The 16,933-nt window shown below is 36.3% G+C and overlaps 1 protein-coding gene across 1 annotated transcript in view; it reads right to left on the bottom strand.

Annotated features, from left to right (window-relative positions):
* STXBP5L (syntaxin binding protein 5 like) overlaps positions 1–9,322 on the bottom strand; it is a 432,652-nt gene extending 423,330 nt beyond the window's left edge. The window contains exons 1-2 of the mRNA XM_032406647.1: positions 9,137–9,322; positions 7,822–8,018 (exon numbers count right to left, since the gene is read on the bottom strand). Coding sequence (XP_032262538.1) covers positions 7,822–8,010 — 189 coding nt within the window. The 5' untranslated portion in view covers positions 8,011–8,018; positions 9,137–9,322. The remainder of the gene's footprint in view (positions 1–7,821; positions 8,019–9,136) is intronic.
* Between the last annotated feature and the right edge of the window lie 7,611 nt (positions 9,323–16,933).

The raw sequence follows: 16,933 nt of genomic DNA, 5'->3' as shown, positions 1-16,933 counted from the left end.
TTTTTTTTTTTTTTTTTTAAAGATTTTTTTTATTTATTTATTTGACAGAGAGAGAGACACAGCGAGAGAGGGAACACAAGCAGGGGGAGTGGGAGAGGGAGAAGCAGGCTTCCCGCAGAGCAGGGAGCCCAATGCGGGGCTCGATCCCAGGACCTGGAATCATGACCTGAGCCGAAGGCAGACGCTTAACGACTGAGCCACCCAGGCGCCCCTTTTCTGTGTATTTTAGAGTCCATTTTCCTTTTGTCTTTTTCCTAGTTTGTTTCTTAAACTCCATACATGAGAAAAATCATACAGTATCTGTCTTTCTCTGTCTGACTTACTTCACTTAGCATAAATACCCTCTAGGTCCATCCATGTTGTTGCAAATGGCAAAATCTCATTCTTTTTTATGGCTGAGTAATATTCCATTATATATATACCACATCTTTATTCATTCATCTATTGATGGCCGCTTGGGCTGACTATTTGGTTTTTATAAATAATGCTGCAATAAACACAGTGGTGCATAAATCTTTTTGGATTAGTGTTTTGTTCTCTTCACATAAATATCCAGTAGTGAAATCACTATGTGTATGGCATTTCTATTTTTAATTTTTTGAGGAACCTCCACACTATTTTCCACAGTGGCTACACCAATTTACATTCCCACCAACTCAGGACAAAAGGGTTCCTTTTTCTCCACATCCTCACCAACACTTGTTATTTCTTGTCTTTTTTATTCCAGCCATTCTGACAAGTGTAAGGTGGTATCTCATTGTGGTTTTGATTTGCATTTCCCTGCTGATTAGAGATACTGAATATCTTTTCATGTGTCTGTTGGCCACCTATATGTCTGTTTTGGAAAAACATCATTTGGGTCCTCTGCCCATTTTTTAATCAATTTATTTGGTTTTTTGGTGTTGAGTTGTATAAGTTCTTTTTATGTTTTGGGAATTAACCCTTATCAGATTATATGATTTGTAAATATCTCCCCCCATTCAGTAAGTTGCCTTGTGATTTTGTTGATGGTTTCCTCCATTGTGCAAAAGCTTTTTATTTTGGTGTAGTTCCAATAGTCTAGTTCTGCTTTTGTTTCCTTTGCCTTTGTGTGTAGTATAAGAAAGTGGTCCAGTTTCATTCTTTTGCATGTAGCTGCCTAGTTTTCCCAGCACCATTTCTTGAAGAGACTGTCCTTCTTTATTGTATGTTCTTGCCTACTCTGTCACAGATTAATTGGCCATATAAGTATGGGTTTATTTCTGAGTTTTCTATTCTGTTTCATTGATTTATGTGTCTATTTTTGTGTCAGTATCATACTGTTTTGATTACTGGAGTTTTGTAGCATATCTTGAAATTGGAATTTGGATACCTTTCAGTTTTTTCTTTCTCAAGTCAGTTTTGCTATTCAGAGTCTTTTGCGATTCCATGTAAGTTTTAGTATTATTTGTTCTAGTTCTGTGGAAAATGCTGTTGGTATTTTGGTTGGGATTGCTAATCTAATGATCTGTAGATTGTTCTGGGTGGTATGGACATTTTAACAATATTGGTTCTTCCAACCCATGAGCCTGGAATATCTTTCTACTTGCTTGTATCATCTTCAATTTCTTTCATCAGTGTTTTATAGTTTTTGGAGTACAGGTCTTTCACTTCCTTACTTAAGTTTATTCCTAGGTATTTTATTCTTTTTGTGTAATTGTAAATTGGATTGTTTTCTTAATTTCTCTTTCTGCTACTCCATTATTAGTGTATAGATACACAATAGATTTCTGTATACTAATTTTGTATCCTGCAACTTTACTGAATTCACTTATCAATTCCAGTAGTTTTTTGGAGTCTTTCAAGTATTCTATATATAGTATGATACCATCTGCAAATAGTGACAGTTTTACTTCTTCCTTACCAATTTGGATGCCTTTTCTTTTTTCTCATCTGACTGTGGCAGCTAGAATTTCTAGTACCATGTTGAATAAAAATGGTATAAGCATAGACATCTTTCTCTTGTTCCTGATCTTAGAGGAAAAGCTCTGTTTTTCAACATTGAGTATGAGCACTATTTGCTTTTAAGATAAGAACTGCCATGCTAAATGAAACCTATAATCCAATTCGTTGACAATATACTAGCACTAAAGAACTTTTTGTAAGAAAATGTGACTGTTCTCTACAGTAACTTTAAAAATTTATAAACATACTTCCTACAAGTCTATAATCCCTTACATGAGCCAGTCCCTGCACTCTTATCCTCTTAAGACAAAACAAAGTGAGAGCCTAGAGTAACTGAATAATCTGGCTTTTGTTTCTGATTCTTAAAAAAAAATTAATTTTAATTCATTTGGTACTTAAATTTGTTAACATCAACCCTAACAAGGTCGCTTAAGTCTTCTGGTTTGCCTCCATTTCTATTCTTAAAGATGCCCACCTCAACTGTCCATTTTGGTGACAGGAACATGAAATCACTGTCAGATGCTTTATCCATAATGTTATCCTGCTGTGTCAACTGTACTACCTTTTCTTCTACCAGTTACAGTATAGAATGAGACAAGTCCACACATCTCACAGAATATTTTAATGAATGAAAATTGCAGATATGTATAACTGTGATCATGGTCTTACGCCAAACTCAGTTACAAAACCTCCTAAATAAAATGATGTGAAATTAGAAGAATGTGGAGACAATGGAAAACCTAAAGAAGAGATAATAGTCTGGGATACCTAGGCATTTGACCTCGTTCAGCTTTCCGGGGTCCTAGAAAGCCTAATTCTCCACAGTCCACATCTATGTTTCTTTCTTTCCTTTCTTTCTTTTTTTTTTTTTTTTAAGATTTATTTTTTTTTTTTTCAGAGAGAGAGAGAGAGAGAGAGAGTGCGTGAGTAGGGGAAGGGGCAAAGGGAGAGAGAGAATCCTCAAGCTTTTTTTTTTAATAAGTAAGAAATATAAAACAAAAAATACTGGATTTAATAATGGAAGAACAGAGCATTAAACTTAGCTACGCCTCCTACCAACTTGGAGACCTAAGGATACCACTTAAATTCTCTGGCCTCAGATGTCTTATTAGTAAAATAAAAATATTTACACTTTCTTTGCCTTCTTTACAGGACTGTTATGAAGGTCAAATGGGAGATCTTACAGATGACAGTCTCTAACTCTAAATTAACCACCTCGTTAGATTAACAAAAACTTCCCATTCTCTTTGTAAAACATAGATTGATATTAATGACTCCCTGAATATTAGATACTAGTAAACTCTAACTAGAATACTTATACTCTCCTACTCTGGCCTAATTAGGTGTAGGTCAGTTAACTATAGGGATGAATATATATCTATTTATCTAGATTTTATATATATGTATGTATATATACACATACACACGCATATATCTTGTGCATAGATAAGTATAAATATATACCTACATCTATACTTTTTATATATATGTGTGTATATATCTATACTATACATATATATATATGTAGTTGACACTTGAACATGGATATGAACTGCATGGGTCCACTGATGCTTGGAATTTTTTTCAATAAATATAGTATAGTACTATAAATGTATTTCTTCTTATGATTTTCTTAATAACATTTTCTTTTCTCTAGCTTACTTTATTGTAAGAATACAGTATTTAATATATATAAAATACGAACTATGTGTTAATCCGCTATTTATGTTATCAGTAAGACTTCCAGTCAACAGTAGATTATTTATAGTTAAGTTTTGGAGGAGTCAAAGTTTTCAGGGAGTTAAGCTTTTGGGGAGTCGAATATACAGAGATATTTGATCATGTAGGGGTCTGTACCCCTAACCCCACCTTGTTCAAGGGTCAACTATATATTCATCATATGTATAAACTAAGTGTCAGGTGATATTTACATATCATCTAGAAGGACCTGACACCTGCTTCAAAAGCATATAAGTTCTTATTCTACTTTAAATAAATTAAAACCAAAAAACTATCCATAACGAATTTGGGATGGTTTGTGGAAGAAAAGTGCACACAGAACTCCAGTTATAGAACCAATGCTCAACAAAAAAATCTTGTTCATTTAACAAGTGATTTGTAAATTGATGTATATTTACATGTTTTCATTTAAAATAAAATGTTTAAGACCTATATATTTATTAATAACTTTCTGCTTTAATCTCATTTCAATTAGTCAATCAACCATGTATATATTGTTTCATTGATGACAACATAACAATAGTGACAGAAAAATAAATTTTCTAATCACAATAAGGTGCTAACTTAACTCTATAGGAATATGCCAGGTGCTATAGGAAAACAGAAGAAGGGAAAAAAACTGACTCTGCTTTGGGCAGGAAAAGAGGAAGGCAGTGGTCACAGTTGGTTTCATGGAAGTAGTATTTTACTATGAGATAAAAAGTAACTGGGGGGGGCACCTGGGTAGCATAGTCAGTTAAGCGTCCAACTCTTGATTTCAGCTCAGGTCATGGTCTCAGGGTCCTGGGATCGAGTCTCTCCTTGGGCTCCATTCAGCAGGGAATCTGCTTGAGGTTTCTCTCCCTCTCCTGGTACCTCCCCAACCCCTGCCCTGTTTGCCCCCTCTCTCTCTCTCAAATAACTAAATAAATCTTAAAAAAAAAAAAAAAGTAACTGGGAATTCTCCAATTTTACTAAAGCTGGAAAGGATATTGTCATTAGAAGCAATAGATTAAGAAAAGGCATTGAGATATGAAAATACAGTGCTTTCAGGTAATGCAATATGCTTAGGAAATCACAGAAATGAGGATGGAAAGGTAAACAGGAATCCCATCTAAAGGAAACTATATATAGATCAAGTTAAGCAGTTTGACATTTATTGTATAGAGCAGTAGTTTCAAATTGTGTTTCATAGAATTCAAGTTCAGAAAAGGCACTTCTTGTATTTCACAAATATCTGAACAAATGGGCATACAAATGTATACATACTGAACTGAGATTGCAGTAAACCAATGTATTAACTTTTTTGCTAACCTTGAACCAAAGTTTCTTCTACCATTTCTGTGTTTTTGAACTTCTTATACATTTGTCACTGATTATAAAGGTTGTAGCTTTATACTTTTACCTTTTTAAGGCCAGAAAAAGTCCTACTACCTGCCAGGGATAATATTATACAACAAAAAACAAATATTAAAAAACAAGCTTTTTATAATAGCTGTATAACTTATTATAATTTATTTTTTAAATGTATGCCAATAAAGTACATTTATTTGTTTTAATAGATATTATTTACAGGGTTTCACATTAGACTTTTGTTTATAGAGCATCACTGCTCTAGGGAAACCAACATAGAATTTTTAGCAGGGAAATGACATAATGAACATTATAGTTCAGAAATAACCATTATTATAACATAACAAAATCAACTGAAATAGGGTAAAACAAGAGGTAAGAAGATCAGGTAGGAAGTGATTCAAGTGACTAATTAAGAAAATACGATAGAATGAACAGGTACTAGAGATGGCAAAAAGGGAATAAATTTCAGAAATACTAAGGAAATGGAATAGATAGGATTTGATGACTGACCAGAAAATAAAGAGGAGGATGGTTTTCAAAAGAGAAGATTACAGATTTGTACTTTAATTTTGGCCATGTGGAAAAGGTACAAGTACCCAAAAGGTGCCAACTGCTTAGTACTCAGAATAGAATGTTCTTTGCACATTTAATCAGTGAGTCCAAATGAAGTCCCCATTTTAGTAACAGTTCTAATTTTGAAACATCCTTAATCCATTTTTATATATTTTATTATAGTCCAGGTAACCTAAAGGACAATCATAAAATTACTTTTTAAAATTAACTATATTGCTATCCAAAGATGCCATAATACTTTCCCCATTTAGTAACAGTTCAATACTATTAGTGTTCCACTTATATAGCTATCTATCCTTCTAATTTCTTTGAAAGTATAATTTTGTTACCTATATTATTATAGCCCACTGCTTGTAGTCATTCCACCAAGAACAAGGTGATTTTTAAAACTTTAAGAACAATATAAAAATAAACAATTTATTGCCTTTTCCAATTTATACATCGCCTTCACCTAATTGTCTTGTTTGATCTTCCCAATAACTTTAAGTCAGAAGAGCAGAAATACTTATTACCATACTACAGATGGGAAAATCAAGGTTCAAGGCAGATAAAAGGCTTGCCCGAGATACATGGCTGGCAAGTGACAGAAGTTTAAATAAAATACAATCTGATTCCTAGGCCAGTGTTCTTCCTACCATGCCATATGTTTTTGAATTAATACATATTTAACTTCTGGCACTTTTCATGTCTATTTCCTGTCTGAATAAATGGGAAGATAACTATATATCCCATTTTCCTCTCTTGCATTCACCCATTTCCCCTGAAATTTTTAATTTAAAACCTTCTCTACCAGGTTCAAAACCTCAACAGTCCAATGCCACTCTGTTTCAGAGGTCTTTTTTATATCAATTTTATCTTGACAAAAACTCTCCTGCCTCACATTCATGAACTAAAAGAATCTGGAAATTTTTTCAGAATCTTGGAATGGAAACAGTAATATGTCAAAGATTAGATAATCAGGGCATTATTCCCCTGACTAGCAGTTCAAATTTGACCCCTAAGATCCTTTTACATATTTGTCTCATGACCAATATTAAGCCCCTAATCTGACAAAATATCTATTATTTCAAATTGAGAATGAAATTATATACAACTTTGTATACAAAATTTTATGCATACAAACCTCACAGGGGTAGAATTATATCTTTTAATCTGACCTAATTCTAAATAAACTCACTTTCACGTAAACAGATTTAATGTTTTATAATGACCTTACTGGGAATGGAGACTAAGACAATAATTGAAACTTATCTCATTATATAGAAGTTATTTACTACAAAAATAATTTTAATAATTTCAAAACAATTCTTTTGAAGTACCAAAAAATTTAATAATTTCTGGGATTTCAGAAATTTATGATTTGTTCTTATGTATTCAAATATTTTAAAACTATATTCATCTGTATCATATGAATGACTTAGTAGCTTTTTAAATTGTACATGGTAGGTCAAAAACACATTCCTAGGCTACCCCCCAAAAAAGAAACAATAAAAATTATAAACTATGTCAGAAAAATATAACAATATCTATATATTAACAAAACATTTGTTTTGTAAATTCTCACCTCTCCCCATCAGAAACTCTTTCTTTTGCTTATTCATTAGAAGTTGAACATTAAAGCATAATTACCTGAAATGTTTCCTCACTAAACCAGAAAACAGGCTATTTTTTAAGTTCTTACAAGAATTAAATCCATGGCATTTTTTTTATTAAGAATCTGGGGGTGTTTTTCTACAGAATTTTAAACAATGAATGTAAAACAATACCATTAGATCTTTTAAAATGGATGTATTCCTTTAGCTATTATCTATTTACTTGTAGCAACATCTTAATAGGTTTAATCATTTTATACTGCACAGTGACATAAAATAATAATTAGTTTCACTGAATGTCAACAAGGAATTAACCAGAATGATTTTTTCCTTCAGTTTTCTACTTATACATAAATATTACATTAAAAATTTTGTCCACAATTTGGACCTTAACATTGTCTTGCAAATCCTACCTTTTATGGTTGCTTATTTCCATTTTAAACTACCATAGCTTTTTAAATTGATGTTGAAATCAATGCCCAGAATATCTTTATTAATTCAAACATCTATCTATAGAGTTCTCTGCCCAGCACTGTCTAACGCTGGCATCTCAACAATTTCCAGTCCCTAGTGTGGGTGTTGCTGTTGTTGTTAATTCTTCTTTCCTCACAACAGTAAAATAAAGAAATAATAGGCTTTAAGCCAATTCAGAACTTACCTTGCAAATCTGGAAATACTCTGAAGTCAGGGTTTCCTGAATCTCCTCTTTGAGAACCCCTGCAGTCCCTCCTGGATGTATGGAACCACTTCCAGCCCCACCACCACTGTTACTGCCACTGCTGCTACCACTGCCAGGGGAGGAGGCAGTTAAGCCATCCAAAACTTTTCGGAAATTAAACTTCTTCATTTTAAAAACTGTTGAGAAATTCAAAGGAAAGGGTGACTTAACACATGAACTTATATCTGGGTAAAAGTGTTTAGCTTTTCATTAGTCAAGGCAGTAGCCAGTCCTCATTTTACGAGCATTGGCTATAAATGACTAAAAAAAGAGAGAGAAAGTCATACTTCATTTTGTCAAATTTTAGCTCAAAAAGGAACATCCTTTAAAAAGAAATAATAAAATATAACTCTAAAAGCAACAGTATTTCCTCCTCATACATCAAATTTTCAAGGGCTTTATCCCCAGCTGTAGCTACGCTTTATCAGCACTGGGGTAAAAATAAAAGGCAGTGTCATCATCGTCATTAGCATTATATCATCATTATTATTATACAATCAGACCGGAGTCCAACAGACCAAGACTCTGTCTCTCTTAAGGGCGGGCTTTCCTTCTAAAGGTTCAGCTCAGAATATTTTCAGAAAAACGATGTTGGGGTTGTGCGGTGGAAGAGCCGGTATTTACTCTACTACCACCCTCTGGGCTCTCCCCCCATCATCTTCAACGCTCCCTTTTTTTCAGTAGGTAATGAGGGGTAGGCCTTTTTCCATTCCCCCCCCCGAACAGCCGGACCCCAAAACATCTGCGGGTGACCCAACAGCAACAGCCGACGGGAGGGGCGAGCGGCGGCGCCGGCTGTCTCCGCTTCACCCTCCGCCCCCCCTTCCCTCCCAGCGTCTCCAGCCCTCCTCCCTCTTCTCCCACCCTCCACCCACCCCCTCAGCCCCCACCCCGCTCTGCCCGCAGCCGCCGCCGCACTCGCCCACCCGTCAGCTCTCCCCGCAGCACCGCGGCTCTTGGGGGACGTGAGGCAGTGGCGGCGACAGCTGCGGCCCGAGTCCCGCCTCAGCCTGCTGGGCGCGCAGAGCCGCCGCTCCCGCGGTGTCTCCCCGGGCCGAGCGCCTAGGCACCGAGCACACACAAACACCCTCACACAGACATTAGCGCGCCCAGTCGGCGCACACGCAACCCTCACACAGAAATTGGCACGCGGGCGCTCACGCTCATGAACACACACACAGGTGTGAGGGAGCCGCGGCTAGACGGCGGCGGCGGCGTCCCAGAGGGATGACTATCTGACTCCCGACTTAGGCACCTTCCTCGGCCGCCACTAGCTGCCAGCCAGCCCGAGAAGCTGAAGGTGCGGAGGGAGGCGGGCTCGCAGGCGTCACTCCCGCCCGACTGCCGCCGCTTCTCCCGTCCCTCTGGTCGTGGCACCCGGCGCTCTCCGAGGTCCTAACCAGGCAGGCAGGCTCGAAGGAAGGCTCCGCCCTCCCGCCGTGGGATGCAAGCCCCGCCCCTGAAACACCCCCTCGTTCGCCCCGCCCCCTCCACTTCGGGCCGCGCGGCGCCGGAGAAAGGGGCGGAGAGCTCCGGGTCGTCAAAGGGCGGGAGTAGCCTCGGCTCCAATCCTAGGCTCCATAGGGCCAAGTTCCGTGGTCTCGAGGCGCGGAAGAAATTTGGGGATAGGCCGAAGAAAAAGGCAATGAAAGGGGGAGGGGAGAATTTAGAAAGGTAGGTGTAGTATTTGATTGACGGCGAGACTGGCCAGTATGATGGGGGGCCATGTTTTGGGGGCTGTAATTGGCGCTACCTGTTGAAGGACGGAAGTGTGAATCAATAGAATGCGTGGAAGCGTGCAAACTCGGGCGCCCTGAGTCCGAGGCTGCTGGAAGGGTTTCCCTAGGTCTGACCCTGGACGATAATGTGAACTGGGCAGGTGATTTTGCAGTTTATCACCTCTACTCGCTCTCCAGGTGCATCTATTGGGCTTCCCTCACTGTTCTGCCACTTGCATAATTGCTTAACCTCTGCCAGAGAGAATTGTATTTCAGTAGACTTTTGGAATATTTAGCCTTTCAGATCCTAAGGAATCAATTGCTTACCTTGTTCCCTCTAATACGTAGAATTACCCCTTCCCCCATTTTCACATAAACAATTTTTTTAAAGAAATATTTCTCTAAGTAAACCGTGTCAGTAATATATTTTAAGCTTTTTCTATGAGTCACAATTATCATTTTGAAAGATGCACTATTTGGTGCAGGATTAGAAAACATAGCAGCATCAGGATGGGAAAATTTGGTTCTGAGCTCTGACTTGATACTGAACTGTGGAAAATTTAGACCTTGATACCTATGTCTGTGAAAATGAAGAGAGCAGCTCAGGGGGCCATAGCTACCTTTAGACTTCAATCTGGGCAACACAAAAGAGCTCCTTAGTAATCATCTCATATAGTCGTACATTTTAGAGATCTTCTAGGATGGCATTTTTTTTTTTTTTCTGGTGGAGGAAGAGGTTGGGATGAAAGGAAAGACCTGAAAGAGAAATGATTTGTCCAAGGTCACATAGCGAGGAAATAGAGATGGATTAGAGACGAGTTTTTCAGATCCTCAGATCAATGCTCACCTTCTCCTTTTGAATTTTTCAGTACTTAATGTCTATTTTGCTCTTTTTGAAACCTTTCAAAGACCCCTAATTGCCACAGCTAGACAATAACACTTTTGAAGGCAGGTATGGAATTATATACTTCTTCTATCTTGTCTAGCACCTAACACAATGTTTCACCTATAAGAGGCACTTAAAGGATTTTGAACAGTTGGTTTGTTAATGGTTATTAGTAAAAGATTTAAGAGATGATACCCAATTATATCCTACCCTATTTGGGAGGGGTAAAAATAAGGGTGGAAACAAAGGCCATGTCTGATGAAAACTAGATCTTGGTAGGGTTCCAAATTCTATATTGGATTCCTAACAATATGTACCTTTGTCTTTACTCTCTTTTTCTACTTTTTTCTTCTTTTCTTCCTGGCCCATTTCACCTCCAAGCATAGGTGCCTATTAAGGCTAAAGAGTTTGCTCTTCTCTTTTTCTTTAACTCTTTGAGAAGTAGCATTATTGTCTAAAATAATGGATTTAGATGGCCTCCATCCCTTCATCAGAAAGTCTATTGACAACTCTTTAAACAGTTGAAAATAAATGAAGATAAGCCTATAGCAAGTGATGGTTTGGTCTTTTGATGAGAGTGAAGAATATATCCTGATTCAGCAAAAGGAGATGTAATGTTTACAAGAAAACCCCATAAACCACTCGTCACTAACACTGTACTATCTTAGCAAACTAGGTGGTGGTTTATTCTAAAAACTGGGGTGAAACTGAGAACAAAAGACACAAAAGAGATTGACAAAAGACTCTGCTTTAAGAGCCGACAGGGAATTCATTGGCCTACTTGAGTTAAAAAGAGGTGACAGAGTAGATACTCCTTCAGATGGGACAACAAATAGGAATGGGAAGTGAAAGAAAAGCCAAGTCAAAATATATAAATGTTTCTTTTTTATTATTATTATGGTATGTTAATCACCATACATTACATCATTAGTTTTTGATGTAGTGTTCCATGATTCATTGTTTGCATATAACACCCAGTGCTCCATGCACTACATGCCCTCTTTAATACCTATCACCGGGCTAACCCATCCCCCTACCCCCTCCCCTCTAGAACCCTCAGTTTGTTTCTCAGAGTCTATAGTCTCTCATGGTTCATCTCTCCCTCCGATTTCCCCCCCTTCATTTTTCCCTTCCTGCTATCTTCTTTTTTTTTTTTTAACATACAGTGTATTATTTGTTTCAGAGGTACAGGTCTGTGATTCAACAGTCGTACACAATTCACAGTGCTAACAAATATTAGAAGCCTAAAAAAATATGATTAGAATGCTGAGATTGTGGAATCTTTGGGATTATTTTAAATATCTTTGTTCTTTCACAGTAGATAGCACAGTACTTTGTACATAGTAAGTGCCCAGTAAATATTAATTTAAATAAATGACAGTAAGTAAAATTTTAACATAATTGCAATCTCATAGAGTGGGAAACTGTGGACAGAAGATATTGTAATGCCGATTCACAAACTGTGAGCAAGGGACAGAAATGAGCAAAAGTGTATTATGTATGTGAGAAGACATCACAAACAATGATAGCTTGAAAATTTTATGGGATGAGAGAAGCACAATGACGTAGCTATGGAAGAAAATTCCATCCTTAATTAATTAAAGAGAAATAAGATGTTATCCTATAAATCATATGATAAAGGGAATGACACCAGACCATGAAATATGCCATAAAAAATGATGTAGAGAACTTTAGAATTGGTCCAGATAATAATAAAGGAGAGCTTTGTTTATTCTACTACAAACTAGAATAATTCATTATGAGGAGTTTCTGATAAACCATAATATCTTCCTAAAATGGCAAGTATGAAGACTGCACAAAAGAAAAATAGTCCAAGCTTTGTCCTTGGAGCAAAATCATCAAATCATTTAAATAAATCTAATACACTGGAAGGATTTTTAGAATATATGTTAAAAATATATTACAACTCACTTTAAGGGTTTGTGATCTTGGATTCAAGCCAACAATGAAGCTAATAGAAGCTGATTTTCCACATCCTCAAAATAATTAAGTAATTGTCAAAAGTATGTATATGTATGGCACTTCACACAGAGAAGATTTGCTAAACTGATTAAGCTTAGAGAAAACTAAGCCAGATTGACAAAACACATGTAAATGGTTTTATACATTTATCTTGTACATAAAGATAATTAGTTCTACCAGTTACTAAGCACCTATATATCAGATACTATACTATGAAATTTATAAACATCTCTTTTAATTTGATCCTTATTATAACTCTATGAGACAGGTGTTGTTTCATTTTATAGGTAAGGAAATTTGAGACTCTCAAACATATGAGAAATTCATTCAAAGTCACCTAGGTGGATAACCCAGTCTTCAAATTCAAGGCTATCTAACTTCTAAGATTATACTCTTAATCACTGCCCTATTAGTAATTAGAGGATTAAATAGGAATTGAAATAAGAAAACAGTAAGCGTTAATTCTTCTGAAATAGTGAATATATGTGTATTAGTTTGCCACGACTGCCATAACAAAGTACTACAGACCAGGTGGCTTAAACACCAGAAACTAATTTTCTCACAGTTCAGAAGACTGGAAGTCCAAGATCAAAGTCAGCAGGTTTAGCTTATTCTGAGGGCTCTCTCTTTGGCTTGTATATGACGTCTTTCTTACTGTGTTCTTATATGGTCTTTCCTCTCTGCACATTCCTGGTATCTTTGTGTGTCCAAATTTCCTCTTCTTATAAAGACATCAGTCATATTGAATTAAGGCCAATCCTAATGGCCTCGTTTTAACTTTATTACCTCTTAAAAGCCCTATCTCCAAATAAAGTCACATCCTGAAGTATTGGAGGGGGGAGGGACACAATGCAGTCCATAACAATATGACAATCAAATTCAACATTCTTTGAAGAGAGCACCTACTATGAGCTGGAAATGTGTAAACAATTTCACATTTAGTTTTTCATTTAATCCTCACAACAATCAGGTATGGTAGCTATTGATCAACCCAATTAATGGGTGAGAAATGAAAGCAAAGAAAGTTTAAATAATATGTTCAATATCATACATCTGGTAGGTTTTGAAATAGGAATGTGAACTTACATAAATCGTATCCCAAAGCTATTTCCTCGTGATGTTAGTGTGAAACCAAAAAATCCCATTATACAGATATTTGATATTAGAAAGGGAAATTACAAAATTTAAATATTAGGATAAAACAGAACAGAAAAAGGGAAAATATCTTGCTAAGGAGTTTGGATACTAGAACTAAAAAGATATTTGGGGATTGGGGAGAATGGGACTAGAAGCAAAGAAATTTTGGGATGGCATGCTAATAGGAAAGTTCTTACCTCAGAATAAATCTCAGTGTAATTTGAAATATGTTTATGTTCCCACTAAAATACGAGAAAATTAGTTATTCAATAACTAATTAAACATAGCAAGGCAGTAGTAAATTGCTCAGAGAGGCTGTAGTCTCAGTGAATATCAGAACAGCTGGAAGGAGAATTTGGGTAGAGGGAGGGCAATGACGCAAGACTTACCGCAAGGCCAGACTGGCAATTGTTGACGTTAGCAAGTGTGAATATTTCCAATCTGCTTGCTATGAGGTGCTGGATCTTGAGCCGAGCAACCTAATTTATCACATATTTCCAACCCTTTAATCAAGTTATAGCACTATCCTTTATGATTTGCCAGTCTAGGAGTTAGAATTTCATTAAGAGAACACAGTTGAAAAACAGGTTCCACCTATATCCTTTCTGGCAAAATTTTCAAGAGGATTAGAAATTATCTTTCCTTCCTAAATTTTCATCTTTTTCTGACCTTATTATACATCCTTCAGGAGGGGTACTGGTTGATAGTTGTCAGCTTTCTGTCATTTGGCAGGAAATAGCAACCAGCATTAAAATCTCTTATTCAGCCTACTCCAAGTGCACAAAGGAAGAAACTACAGGGTTAACTAAATAATGCCATAGCTCTCATGACAAACAGACAGAAGTCATTAGGATAGACCCAAAACATACAAAGTATGGCTCAGCACACAATCAATGACAGAATTACAAACAGAACTCATGCCGTCTAGGGCAAAACTCAAATATTTGCTATTAAACATGTAATTAAAATCAGCTCTTTGTGCCTCTTTTATTTTATTTTTTTAAAACATTCTTTTTTTAAGATTTTTATTTATTTATTTGACACAGAGAGAGAGAGCACAAGCAGGGGAGCGGCAGGCTGAGGAAGAGGGAGAAGCAAGCTCCCCACCGAGCAGGGAGCCCAATGCCAGGCTCTATCCAGACCTGAGCTGAAGGCAGACAGTTAACCGACTGAGCCACCCAGGCGCCCCTTTGTGCCTCTTTTAAAATAGATTTTCACATATCTATCCATCACATTGGGATGTGGTAAGAGAAAGGGATTTAGTGTTGGGACAGGCTAGGTTTCCTAGCTGGGGCACTAACAAGCCCTTTCAGCCTCTAAGCCTCAATTTTTCCTTTATATAGGCTATTTTAAGGAACATGAGATTGTGTATGTAAAAGTGATTTGTAGAGTGTAAACCACTATACAAATATATTGTTATTGTTATCATTATTCTTTTGCTTTAGTGAAACTGTTTATAGGAATTGAGTTGAATTTATTTTTCAATTATTAATATAGAAGTCTTTTGCATCTGTAGATTGACTGTTGCTGAAACTGAAGGAGAGGAAGAGAGTTTGGACTAGAAGATCTTTAATCTTTCAAATCCAAAATTCTCTTTGTATGATTTACTTAGTCAAGGTTCACACTGCATTCTTTTCCTAAATACTACAAAGCTTTATTGAAAAGATAATTAAAAGGATACGTATGTGGGTACTGGCCAGCAGAGATGAACTGCCGCCCACAGTAGATACAGAAATCCTAAAAATTATCTACCAATTAGAGATTCCTAGAGATCACATTTTTATTAATATTTCTACTTATGTACACTGCACATATATCTGATTATAAAAACAAGGTGTGCATATTATAAAAATTTTAGAGTGGCACCTGGGTGGCTCAGTCGGTTAAGTGTCCAACTCCTGATTTCAGCTCAGGTCTTGATCTCAGTGTTGTGAGTTCAAGCTCCATGTTGGGCTCCATACTGGGCATGGAGCCTACTTAGAAAAAAAAAACTCCAGAAAACTTAGACATTTATTTCTAGTCCTTTTCAGAACTAAACATTTTTTAACTGAACATTTTGTTGTGAACTTTTCCCACTTCGTTAAATATTGTTCAGAAATACCATTTTGAGTGTCATGGATATTTATACAATGTATTTAATCATTTTCATAGTCTTAGGTATTTTATTTATTTCTTATTCTCTACTATTATAAATATGGAGAGAATACTTTTATACTAAATCTTCGGCAAAGTTTCAGGGTTTTTTTTCATAATTGTGCTTTATATATTAAAAGTTTGCATAATATTAATTCCTTAGGAACTCCTCAATCAGATTTTTTTTAAAAAGATTTTATTTATTTATTTGACAGAGAGAGAGAGACAGCGAGAGAGGGAACACAGGCAGGGGGAGCGGGAGAGGGAGAAGCAGGCTCCCAATGCAGAGCTGGATCCCAGGACCCTGGGATCATGACCCGAGCTGAAGGCAGAAGCTTAATGACTGAGCCACCCAGGCACCCCCTCAATTGGATTTTTTCAGAGGGTATTACTATGTCAAAATAATATGTCTTCATATTTAGTTCTAAATTTTATTTATTTTGTTTAGTTATTTGTTTTAATTTATTTAAATTGAATTAATTAACATATAGTGTATTATTAGTTTCAGAGGTAGAGTTCAGTGATTCATCAGTCTTATATAACACCCAGTGCTCATTACATCACACGCCCTCTTTAATGCCCATCACCCAGTTACCCCATCTCCCCACCCCCCTCCCCTCCAACAACCCTCAGTTTGTTTCCTATGATTAAGAGTCTCTTACGGTTTGTCTCCCTCTCTGGTTTATCTTGTTTTATTTTTCCCTCCCTTCCCCTATGCTCCTCGTTTTGTTTCTTAAATTCCACATATGCGTGAGATCATATGATAATTGTCTTTCTCTGATTGACTTATTTCGCTTAGCATAATACCCTCTAGTTCCTTCCATGACACTGCAAAGCAAGATTTCATTTAAATTTAAATTTTATTTTTGAAAGGTTACATCAATTCATATCTTTATTAAGAGCTTAGGTCCCCAGGAAAACTCAACAATGAAGCTTTTTGTAAAGTGATATCCCATACCACCTGTATTGACATTTTTTGTTTAGATTTGTTTTGTGTTTGAAAACAATTCAGAAAGTTTTAAAATGATAAGAATTTAAGTCTAATTGCTAAACAAAGCAGTAAAACATGACAAGGAAAACATAACTTCTGTAAAGCTTATTATTTCAGACTGGTGGAAAAAAATAAAAGTTTTCATAGAACTTTAAGGTTAGAAAGAAACATAATTCATGTTTGATTTCTAAATTTAAAAAGTAA

This window comes from Phoca vitulina, unplaced genomic scaffold, assembly GCF_004348235.1.
Source record: "Phoca vitulina isolate PV1807 unplaced genomic scaffold, GSC_HSeal_1.0 scaffold8, whole genome shotgun sequence".
Taxonomy (NCBI): Eukaryota; Metazoa; Chordata; class Mammalia; order Carnivora; family Phocidae; genus Phoca; species Phoca vitulina.
The sequence above is the reverse complement of the archived record's forward strand: the minus strand, read 5'-3'. Positions and strand labels throughout refer to the sequence as shown.